The following is an 11717-nucleotide window of genomic DNA, read 5'->3' as shown; positions in this document are numbered from 1 at the left end:
ATAGTCTCAGCACTCCAGAGGCTGAGGCAGGAGGACCACAGTGAGTTCCAGGCCAGCCCTTATCTCCAAAAAAACAAAAATAAAAATAAAATGGGGTCTCGTTAATGTCTATCTGCAAGCCGATTTGATTCTTAGGGTATTCATTTGTAAGCTTTTGATTCACCTAGGACTTCTTTCTCTCATATAGGTGGAATCAGAGACACTGAGTGGGGAAACTGTTCTAGCAGACAAGGCTGAATGGTGACTGTCCAGTGTTGTCCCACAGCTCCTCAGTCACAAAAGGGAATGGCCAGGTGGGCAGCCTTCGAACCTGCCAATTTATTCCTCTTCTTTGAAGTGGTGCTTATCCACTTCCTTCCATCACTCATGGGGAGGCGGAGGCCAGCGGCTGGACAGATACGTGCACAGGCCATAAAGTGGGGCTGTCACCGAATATCAACTCCGAGAGCAGCGGAAGTGGATGGCCCATGCAGCCAGCCCTAGGGAGCACGGGCCGGGCGCGCAGAAAAATCACGAACTCAGACTACACTGATAGCTCCAGACTGGCCTTGAGTGCCAAATGCCGACACAGACAGCCAAGTTCCAGGAACAGAAATCGGATCTGCGCCAGGCGGCGGCTGTGCAAAGTGAAACTCACCCGAGGGGGCAGGGAGGATGCCACCCCCTGACCGAGCCTCTGTCGCGGCGGGCACCTGGACACTGATTGAGTCTTATCCGGCCATCAGCCTGCCCCGAGGCGCACGTGACAAACCCAAGGTTGCAGAGCGAGGGAAAGGCTGAGCTGGAGCTCCTCCCTAGCCCAGTTCTGCTCCTCTCCCGGACCCAAAGGCGAGCAGGTGTCTGCGGAATGAAGCCCGCCTGCCCCGGACCACGCAGATCCCGGGGCCGGGGAGGTGCTGCGGCCAAATCCCGGCCGCGACCCGCAGGGACCTCCCGCGCCCGCAGCCCCGCCCTCCAGCCGGCGCCCGCCCTGATTGGCGCTCGCCTGCGGCCTCCGGCGGCTCACCTGCCACTCCGGGCCAATCCGGGCCGCCAGAACTGGGGCTGCCGCGGGCGGCGGGGCGGGGCGGGGCGGCCCACGGCTAAGCCGCCCTCCCCGCCGAGGTCCGCCCGCCGCGCCTCCCGGAGCCGGCGCCAGCCCAGCCGCGCGCCCGCGCCCCTCGGTGCCGCCTCGGGGCCCCGCGCGTTCATGCAGCCGCTCCGGGCCGGGCCGCCTGCGGACCCCGCGCCCCTCGGCCTCCCGCCGTCCACCCTGTCCGTACGCGCCCCGGGGAGGGAGAGGGCCGGCACGCGGGCTGCGCCGCCGAGGCAGGATGTTCTCCTCCAAGTCCAACTCCGTGTCGCCGTCGCCGTCCCTGGAGCAGGCCGACTCGGACGCGCTGGACATCAGCACCAAAGTGCAGCTCTACGGGGTGCTGTGGAAGCGGCCCTTCGGGAGGCCGTCGGCCAAGTGGTCCCGGCGGTGAGTGGCCCTCGCGCGCTCCCCGGAGCACAGCTGGGAGTGCGGGGACCTCAGAACCCATCCCGCCTCTCCGTCCCTGTCCGCCTCTGTGACCTTGGCCTTGCCCCGTCTCACACTGCGCTGACTCCCCACCCCACCCTCGCCCAAGATGTGGCTCGTAGGGGACAGGGAGAGCCGGGGCGGGAACACGGGTGTGGCGGGTGGGGATGAGCTCCCTGTAGCTGGAACTGAGTCCACCGAGTGTGGGCTGGGAGATCCAGATGGGTCCCACCCCGCCCCATCTCCAGCCAAAGGTACTCTCTTGGGGCCGACACTGCTAATTTCATCCTGTTTTCCAGGGCCTAGAGGAGCAGGTTTAGAGGTGGGGCGCCAGCTCCAGGGCCCCAGCTGAGGGGTGACTTTTAGGTCTCAGTGGTACTTTCCACTCTCAAGAGCATCTGGGAGGTAGAGAGAGAGGGAGCTTTAGATGCTGTGAGCCTCTTCTGGATGGTTTTCGCTCTCAAGCCCATTTCGCTTCTGAGACACATATTTGTGTGGCCTAGAAAATGCAGACCCTGTCCCATCCCCTCCCTGGAAGATGTGACCTTGCCAGGAAACTAGAAGCACATTCACAGGCCCCTAAGCAGTGGGGCTCAGATGTTCCCAGGACCGCAGACCGTGTGCACAGAGTAATGGTTAGTTCTGATGTTCAAGTCTAATGAATAATTTACCATTTCTGTAAGACCACAGAACAAATGGAGCTCCGGCCAGCATTTCACATTTTACACAGTTCCATGCATTTTTACTATGTCTGACGGATTTCTTTCTAGAGTGTAATAGGATACAGGCTCTTTTGTTCCTCTAGAGTTAAGTTTATGTCTGATGCTTTAAATGGAGGCTTGGAGTGGCATGGAGTCCTGAGAGGGCCTTTCAGGGTTGCTGTCTGAGCTGCAGCCCCCCCACTCCCATGATCAAGAGCAGCCCATGCTGGGTATCTGAGTGGGGCAGGATGGGAGGGTGGGAAGGCTGTGTGAAGCTTTGGGCACCATAAGGGGAGTCAGCATCCCTGCCCCTCTTCTGCCTCCGCTGCTCCTGGCAGCCGGCACACCTCTCCATGCAGTCTGGCGACTGTCCCAGGTATTGCCTCTGTGTCCCATCGCTAGACTTTTCTTGCCAGGCATTTTCACCTAATTACATCCAGGAAATGTGAGTGCTTGAGACCACCCCCCAGGGTGTGTCCCTTGGTTCCCTTTACTACCACAAGTGCAGTGGGGATCCGGCTACTATACCTACAGTTGATTTAGGGGTTGAGCAGTATCCACAACTAAATCACAGTGGTGGGGCCAAAGGAGGCTTGGCTAGCCCAGAGAGTCTCCATCAGTGATCCCCCAGGAACCCCTCGCCAAAGTCCATGCTAAGTCAGAGCAGTGGGTGTGTGCTCTGCAAGTACAGCTCCAAGTCAAGCCCTCTAGCCCCTGCAATGGAGACTGTCACCTTGGCTCCCTCCCTTCCCCTGGAGCTCCCTCTCCCCTGGGGCTCAGGAAGAACTAACTTCTCACCTGCCCACCCTAGCCTCTGTCCTTGTTCCCACTCTGAGGGCACCACGTACACACACACACACACCAACACATACATGCACCAGCAGTGAGTTAGCAACAGAGAGCAGAGAGAGGCTCAGCAAGAGAAGAGGCTTGATGATCAGCTCAGCCCATCTTGCTTCTTAGCAGGGCCCCTAGGCCCAGTTTCCCATTTGCAAAGTGAACTCTACAGACCTCAGCTAATTAGTGGCCAGAGAAAGGCTTGGGGACAGTGCGGCTAAGGCCCACCACTGCAGAGCCTCACCATTAGGGCGGTCGATGACCTAGCAGGGCCAGCAAGGGGGAGAGGGCCTAGAAAAGCTCTGTGCTGCATAAATAATGAGTGGGCAGGATGAAACCGGCTGCAGCTGGCTGGGTTCTATAAAGCTGTTTCCTGTCAGGGTCTGTCTTAGGATGTGGGCCTCCAGCTCTACTGCCCAAATGGCCCTGAATAAATCGCCAGCTTATATCCCAGGAGCAACAGAAAGGCAAGGGAATCAAAAGCATTGATTCACTAAAGAAGAAGATTCTAAAGAAGATTCTAAAGAAGAGAATCTGGGAGAGGTGTCCGGAGAGTGAGATTGATGACTCTGTCCTCCCTTCAGTCCCTGACCATTAGGGACACAGGGGCCAAGGCCTAGGCAGCTCTGAGACAGAGTGGGGTGGGGACAGATGGAGTGGGGCGTCTCCACCTCTTCCAGGACCAGCACCAGGGTGGGCTCAGACCCTTTCCCAGGTTTGAGACTTTGTCCCACTCTTTCCCCTACCCCAGTACCTTCTAGGACAGAGGTCGTAGTGAGGGGAACCAGCCAGTTCGTTCTTGTGACTGGAATGTCTACACTCCTTGTCCTCACTTTGCTCTGGAGCCTGGGTAAAGCTCAGCCCAGCAGCAGCTCCCTCCTGTGGAGCTGGATGGGCCCCTGGCTTCTGGGGTCTGCCTGATTCCACATGAAGGCTCCAGCAGTGTCTGCAGGGTTCAAATCTCAGGCTGCAAGCTGCACAGATGTGGGAAGTTTATCTATTGTAACAGATGGTGATCATCTTACCAAAAAGATTTGGGGAGAATTTTCTTTCACATAGATTTGGGGCCCAGGATTTTGTTTTTGCCTTTGAGCTCTGCTTCCCCATAGTACCAAACTTGGTCAGATAGCTGAGGAGAAGAGCCTAGTGTGTCAGCTCTGCAGTACTGGTACCTGGCTGAACCCCACCCTTGTGACAGAGGTTTGGTCTCACTTTCTGGCAGTCCCTACAGCTGACTGTATAAGGTATCCCAAGAGCACAGCTGTAGCATTTGTGCTGTGACAGGTGACTACACCCTTCTCCCCCTTTAATAATCAAACCTGCATTCTCTGAACTTCTATCGGCATGGGCCAGGACATGGCCAGTTGTTACCTGAGGAGCAGGGATTCTCCTGTGATTGAGTGTGGGAGACAGCCTGAGAAGACAGTGCGGGGAAAGTGGAGGGATTTGGGGAATGGTGAGTCTCTCTGGTCCTAGAAAATAAGGAGTGACCAGTTTACTTGGTTCTGAAGATCTCGCAGTGTTTTACACTCTTGTTTTAATTTCTCCTTAGCCCACTGGGAGGACAATGCAGGGGCACAGAGATGGAGGGGGGGGGTGTCTTTCTGAGTCTCCCCAAAGCCTCTCTCCATCAGCTGTCACCTCTCTAAGCAGACAGCACCCAGGTTAAATGTGTCCTTGGTGAGGGGACTGGCATGATCTCTGGGTCACAAACCATAAGATGAACTAACACTCATTAATTCAGGCTTTGCTGGGCTCATAGGATGATTTGCCCAGATCTGCCAAACTAAGCAAGTGAGTTGTGCGAAGAAGTCTGTCTGCACACTTGCTGGCTGTTGGTGGCCTATTTGAAAATGAGTCTCACCTGTATGGAGCCAGACCTCAAACTGCCAAGAGATTTGGCATCCTTATGTCTAGGACGGGAAAAGAAAAGTTTCTTCTCAGAGCAGCTGTGTGTGTGATGAAGAGTGAATCTAGGCTTAGAGACTCAGGCCCAGGCTGGGGCAGTCCTGTTCCTTGGCTGGCAGGAAGTATCTTGTCTGTAAATGGGGGAGGGGATTAAACTGTGGTTTTTTATTTTTGTTTTGTCTTTTAAAGACAGAGTTTCACGACACAGTTCAGGCTGGCCTTGAACTCATTTTGTAGCCCAGGCTGGCCTTGCACTTGCAGTGGTCCTGCTGCCTCAGCCTCCTGAGTTTTGGGATTACAGGCCTGTACCACCCTACCTGGCCTCTAATTGTCATTTTTAAACTGCATTCCACAGATGATTCTAGAAGTGCCTTGAGTCTGCGTGAGAGAGGGGAGAGCAGAGGCTGAAGCTCTACCTACTTCAGCCAGTACCTCCCAGCTAGCATCAGGCTTGTCTCTGAAGAATTCAGGCTGGGAGAGGTGGCTTACACCTGAGACAGGAGCTCAGCAAGTGTAAGATACAGGGCAGGTTCAAGGCCACTTAGACTAGTGAGATCCAAGTTTAACAACTGAAGAATTGTTAAACTTGCTTTGGCTTTCCCTTGGACTTGATGACCTCTGCAGGAACCCACGTGCATCATCACAGGTAGGATTCCTGTGTCCTACTGTCTCAGGCCAAATGACAAACAGTCTAGGTGAAGACAAGCATCCCCCAAGCATGCAGATGGACAAAAAGGAGGCTGTTTCCATCTATCTCCCTTCTGCCACTTCCCCAAAGGACACTTTGGGGACAGCTACCCCTCCCTCCTTCAAGGGTAAGGGGGTGAGCTGGGGGGAGCCCCTCAAGGGAGAGCAGGGGCGGGGCCTGGACTAGAAGCTTGTGTTTGGGGAGAGTTGGGGGTGCTGGCTCCACCTTCTTGGGAACTCAAGAACAGCTCACACACCCCTGGGCTCTTACTGCCCTCTTGAGGGTGCAGTAATGCTGGCCCCCAAGACCAAATCCCACTGGAAGTCCTGCCCCAGCCCCAGGAGGCTCCAAGCCTGAGTTTTCCTCACTATGGATTGGGTTGCCCTCATCTGCCTCCTCAGTCTCTGCACGCATCTGTCTGGCCACACGCACATACACATCCACGCCAATCTCCCGCAGGCATCGGGAGTCCAGCAGACTGCTGAAGGGAAGGCACAGAATAAGGAGGGCGGGAGCATTCAGATCCCAGGAGTATGCACACCTTCAAGTTCGTTATGGGCTCCTTGGTTTGCCAACTCCCTTTGTTCGCACCTCTGTTGACCCTGTGGGACCCAGATGCTCACCTCTTCCTTGGTCTTTGTTCTTTGCACCCCTCTTCACCCTTCTCCCAGTTGTCCTGCAGGATTTTCCCCACCTTCCCATGTTCCCCACTGTGCTAGGCTCAGCCTTTCCCCGTGTCTATTCCCAAGTCGGAAATTTGCATCTCCAAATACTCAAGAGTTTCCCTACGCCAGTGGACTGGCAAGGCCCACACACCTTGGGAGGGAGCTGTGGTCCAAGTAGCATTTTTCTCATCTCTGGGCAGTGTTGACCATGCAGCTGTGGCCAGGCACAAGGCCACTGCATTCAGAACACAAGGCTTGTGTGACTGTGTGTGTGGTGGGGTGGACAGAGCTTAAGAACACCAGCCTGGGTTCCCTCATTCATGTTAGGTGGCTCCTATATCCACCCTTTCACCCAAGCTAGAGTCCTCTGGGGCCATTGCAGAGTAGTTCACCCCATTCTGGTCTAATTGTCCAACCAGCTCTGATAGTTTTTGCCTCCAAATAACTCTCATTTGTCCCTTTGCCTGGCTGTGGACTCCAAGGACCCCTTCCCCATGTTGAACACTACCATTTGATTTCACAAGGACTTGTTTAAAACCCACTGGGGCTCCTGTGTCTGCGGGAAGAAGCCCCACCCAGCACCCAGCCCCAATTCTTTCTCTGACCCTAACTCTCTCCTTACTCCTCCCTGCACAGCCACATGCTGACCATGCTCTTCACACTTCTCTGCATGGAATAATAGGCTTTTTACTTTTTTCTTTTTTTTTTTTTGGCATTTACTAGGGGTTGAACCCAGGTGCGCTGCGTGTGTGGGGGAATGCGTGTGCGCCTGTGCAGACACACACATACCGCCCTTTTTTAATTCTCTTTTTTTTTTTTACCGGTACCAGGGATTGAACTCACGACCACATGCTTACAAGGCAGGCGCTTATGCCGCTGAGCTAAATCCCCAGCCCCTTTTTTAATTCTTAATTTGAGACAGGCTGGACTTAAACTTGCAGTCCTCCTCCCTCAGCCTCTCAGTGCTGGATGACAGACACCAACACCTCTGGTTTTTGCCAGACGTATTTTGGTAACCTTGAACACAGACTTCTCTGCGTATGCCCTTCTCTCTGTCTAGAACACACCTTTCCCATTTCTACTTCCAAATTCCTAAGCGACTCCTGCTTTTTTTTCTGATACTCTGCTTGAGTATTACTTCCTCTCAGAGAACTTCCCTGCGTGGACCCCCAGACCCCTAAATCATTCGCTGCCCCCATCTGTACTCTCGCTGTGCTTCCTGGGCACTTCCTGTGTCGCGGTACATTCTGATGCTTTCTGATGTGTCTGTGTGCACTGCACACTGCAGTGTTCCCTGCTGCCTTCCACTGTCGTCCTCTACCCTAGTGCTCCTCCGTTTAGCAGCTGTGTGGTCTGGAGCGTGTTACTTAACTTCTCCGTGCTCTAGTTCCCTGCTGGACTCATGTAGGTAGTGAATGAATTAGCACACATAGTGCTGTTTCTCCACGAGTACCTGGTCCAAACAAGAACTTGGTGAACATTGGCTATTGTTAAAAGTACTGATTTCTACATTCTACACTTTAGCCTCCTGGAGGGCCAGGAATTGTCCAACCCCAGGATGCAACATGGCTCCTGCCTACACTAGGTGATGCTTCTCTGGCCTGTGCCAACCAGGAGTTTGGGGTCCCCTTGCAAAGATCGGTGCTAGGGAGACCAACAGCTGCCGCTCTTAAGAGATGAGGAAGCTCAAACAGCAAAGAGCATGAGCAGTAGATACTTGGAGCTTCATCAGCAGAAATAACTGAGCTCCAAATGTGCTACTTGCTAGTTGCTGGATATCTCTGTGCCTCAGTTTCCTTACCATTGAAGTAGAAAAAAATTACACTTCCATCTCATAGACTTGTGAGAAATTTAAGTAAGTTCATGTCAATGAAATTTTTAGCACATTGAGTGTCTTGCCACCTTCTCTAAATGTTCTTTACTCTAAAGGTAAAAATACTATTCTGTGAGTCCAGACGGGACGCAGCTAGGTCTGGCACAGACCCCTTACGGCACACACCCTGGGCTTCCCCAACAGCACAAGCAGCTGAGAAGTCACTAAAGGCTAGGGCCAACACAGAGCTCCACAGACTGATACTGGCCTTGGGAACAGGAGCTTCAGAAGGGACAGAGTACAGGTCCTTGGGCTGCAGCCAAGTGCTCTCTGGGTGGGGGAGGGATATATGTGTGCAGATAGGAAGGTCAGAAGGCTGCGGAGGCTACTGAACCTAAGAGTCCTGAGTGATAATCATCCTCTTTACCAAGATGTTCTAAGTCTCCACATGCTCACACTTCTGACATCAACCACTCTGAGGTGCAGCTATTACTAGTGTCCCCATGTGCACAGGTAGGACTGAGGCCGAAGGTGAGGTGACTTGCCTGTCGATGCTGGAGGATGGTAGAGTGCTGCCCCTAGTTTCCCCTCCTTGCTACCCAGTGCCTCTGGTCCCTGTGTGTGCTGGCCTTGAGCCGGGGCAGCAGCTCCCTACAGTGTGAGGAGTAGCAGGGTCTGTGGGCTGTGGGTTCCAGTCCCAGCTCTTCTTCCTCCCGAGGAGGGAGGCTTTGCACATGTTACTTCAGTTCCAGCCTCAGTTTCCTCGCCTTTAATTTTGGAATGAAAGGAATAAAATTGCACCCTCAGCATTGTCCGTGGATTAAATGTTTGGCTATCTGAAGTACTCTTAGCACAGAGCCACTACACAAGGGTATAGATCAGTGGTGACTGTCACTGGGCCTTGCACGGCCAGCCCAGCTTTGTAGGGCTGCCAGGAAGTTGCCCCAGGCTTGCAGTCCCAGTGAGGGTGGCCTGGACTTCTGAACCGGGCCTGCACCTGCTGAGAAGAAGCTGAGGATCCTCACTGGAGCAGCAGCCTCTAATGAGGCAGATTTGTAGAAAAGCCAGCCCTCCAAAGTGCCTTTAGAGTGCGCTTGCTGAGAAAGCCTGTGCTGGCAGCACTCATGGCTGCCAGCAGGACGCTACCCCTCTTCAAGTCAAGGCCAGCTGCAGTCCCTTTGTCTCCTCCCCCCCACACTAAGAGCAGCTGGAGCAGGGCTTCAGTGTGGCATACGTGACATGTGAGCCCTTCCAGCCGTGGTGGCCCTGGGCCTGTAGACATCCATCTCTGCCTGCAGCTTGCTATGCTGCACTTCAGAAGGAGGGGCATGAGCTGAGTGTGGTGGCACCCCCTGAATCCCAGCACTCAGGACGCTGAGGCAGGAGGATCACCAAGAGCTCAAGGCCAGCCTGGGCTGCATAGGGAATTCAGGGACGGCCTGAATTATGTAATGAGACCCGTCTCAAAATCAAAAATGAAAAAACCATAGTGAATTTAAGACCTGTCTGAACTATATAGAGAGAGTCTGTGTTAGAGAAAGAAAGAAAGAAAGAAAGAAAGAAAGAAAGAGGGTTAGAAAGAAAGGTGGCATTTAGGAGCATATTTTGTGGACTCAACTCACCTCCATCCACTAGATCTTCTCTTGGCCCCTAACCATGTATGGCAATAGCTCTGCCTGGCAATCTGCTCTACACTTGGCAGCCAGGATGAGCTCTTTTCCATGTAAGTCAGGTCTTGTCAGTTGTGCTCAAGGCCTTCCCATTCCCACCTCTCCTACTCAGAGAAAAGGCCAGCCTCTGCCAGGTAATGAGTTGTCACCTTCCTGCTTCATTTCTGTCTGTATTAAGTGCCAGAAGCACCCATCTTACAGGATAATTGGATTAAGTGCATTAGCATTGGTAACTGTTGGAAGTAAATTTTGTGGTTTGTGGTAAACTCTGTTATGTTGTGACAGTAGCCATAGGACCTCTCACCGTGTGGCCCAGCTGCTCTCAGCCTTACTCTGCTGCTTCAGCCCTTCAGTTCTTCCAGAGCTGGGCACATGCCCACCTCAGGACCTTTGCTCCTGTGGGTCTCTGCCTGGAAACCCTCCCTTTCAGCAAAGACCAGCTTCTTCATTAGGCTCCCTCTGCTTCAGTTCAGTCTCAAAAGCTGTTGAAGGGGACAGAGGCAAGTCTGTGCTACTTAGTTTCCAGTTTACTATCAAGCCCTACCCCAGCACAGTTGGGTTCTGGTGAGGGCCTTTTTCCTGATTCACAGATGTCCAACTTCCCGATGTGTCCTCACATGACTGAGGAGAAGAGAAAGGGAGAGGAAGAAAGAGGGCTGGAGGGAGAGAAGGAAGGAGGAGGGAGAGAAGAGAGAGGGAGAGAGTGAGAGAGAGAGGAAAGAGACAGAAGAGAGAGGAGAGAGATCTTGTTACAAAGCCACACAGTCCTATTGGATCCGGCCTTGCCCTTATTAGCTCTTTTAACCTTAATTACCTCCACATTTGTGGCTAGCGGTTAAACATATGAATTTGATGGTGATGGGGGACTCAGTGTAATATATCAGAAGGGGGTGAAGGGGTCGAGGCAGCTCTGCACCGCTGGTCTCTCATGTGGAGAGATACGTGTCAGATCATGCACCTTCTATCCTGGCCCTCTGCTAATCTCATGTGGTCCTCATAATGGCCACCTGTTCTGTAGATAAAGAAACCAAGATCCCACCTAGCTGAGCTCTCTTAACAGAGCCCCCCCAACCCAAGCTGGGAAATGGCAAAATACCTCATCCATAAAATGCAAGTGGCCTAGGACCAGGGGCCTCTCCAGACAAGAGGAGCATGTAGGGTGTGGCAGTGGGTGTCGGTGCCCAGCTTGGTGGCTGAGTGCAGCAGGGCACAGGCGTCAGTGCAGGCTGGGCTGGTCCTCCGGGCAGAGGAGGCTCAGCCAGGTGAAGACAAAAGATGTCCTCTGCCAGGTAGCAGCATCGGCCTTTGTGGAGTCATGGGGACCAGCAGAGGAGGTAGCGACCTCACTCACAAGTGGCAGCAAAGCCGAGGATTGGGCAGGGCTGGCCCCTGGAGGGAAAGTTGTCATGGCAGTTCTGTGAATGGTGTCCTGTGCTCTTTCCCACAGAGGGCAGGAAGGGCTGGGGAAAGAGCTGGCATTAGCAGGGCGTCACCCTGAGCTGTGTCCACAACTCCACATTAGTTAGGTGAGTGGGCCAGGAGTGCTGCTTGAGTGCACAGGTCTGGGACCACCTTGGGTAACATAGTGCATCCCTGTCTCAAAAAGCAGTGTGTGTTGGTGTGGGGGTTGGCATAAGTCTTGTATCAAAGTACATAGCTGAGCTTTACTTAGCTTGGTAGAAGAGGATGGCAGCTGTCCCACGCCTGTACCCCCAAACTGTGGCCTCAGGAAAGATCTCGGTAGCCTTCAGAGATTCTCTGATGTCTGGAGAACTTGAGTTCCATGAGCAGTTTTTCAAGTGCCTCCTAAAAAGGTGTTTGCAGCTCGTAGTGCTAGGAGCTGTTTAACAGCTTGGGAAAGGGGCAGGGCGGTTCTCTAGTATTTGATTTTCATAGTGTAAGTACCGCAGCCCCAGGCAGTACCCTACCATGAA

The 11717-nt window shown here is 53.6% G+C and overlaps 1 protein-coding gene across 1 annotated transcript in view; it reads left to right on the top strand.

The window, feature by feature from the left end:
- The first annotated feature begins 1115 nt into the window (after positions 1–1115).
- Positions 1116–11717, top strand: part of Plekhd1 (pleckstrin homology and coiled-coil domain containing D1) — a 39353-nt gene continuing 28751 nt past the window's right edge. The window contains exon 1 of the mRNA XM_003472380.5: positions 1116–1462. Within this exon, the coding sequence (XP_003472428.1) occupies positions 1314–1462 (149 nt within the window). The 5' untranslated portion in view covers positions 1116–1313. The remainder of the gene's footprint in view (positions 1463–11717) is intronic.

Source organism: Cavia porcellus, unplaced genomic scaffold (assembly GCF_034190915.1).
Source record: "Cavia porcellus strain 051 isolate PalLab524CR breed Dunkin Hartley unplaced genomic scaffold, mCavPor4.1 scaffold_31, whole genome shotgun sequence".
Taxonomy (NCBI): Eukaryota; Metazoa; Chordata; class Mammalia; order Rodentia; family Caviidae; genus Cavia; species Cavia porcellus.
Note: the sequence above shows the minus strand (reverse complement) of the source record. Positions and strands in the feature narration are given on the sequence as shown.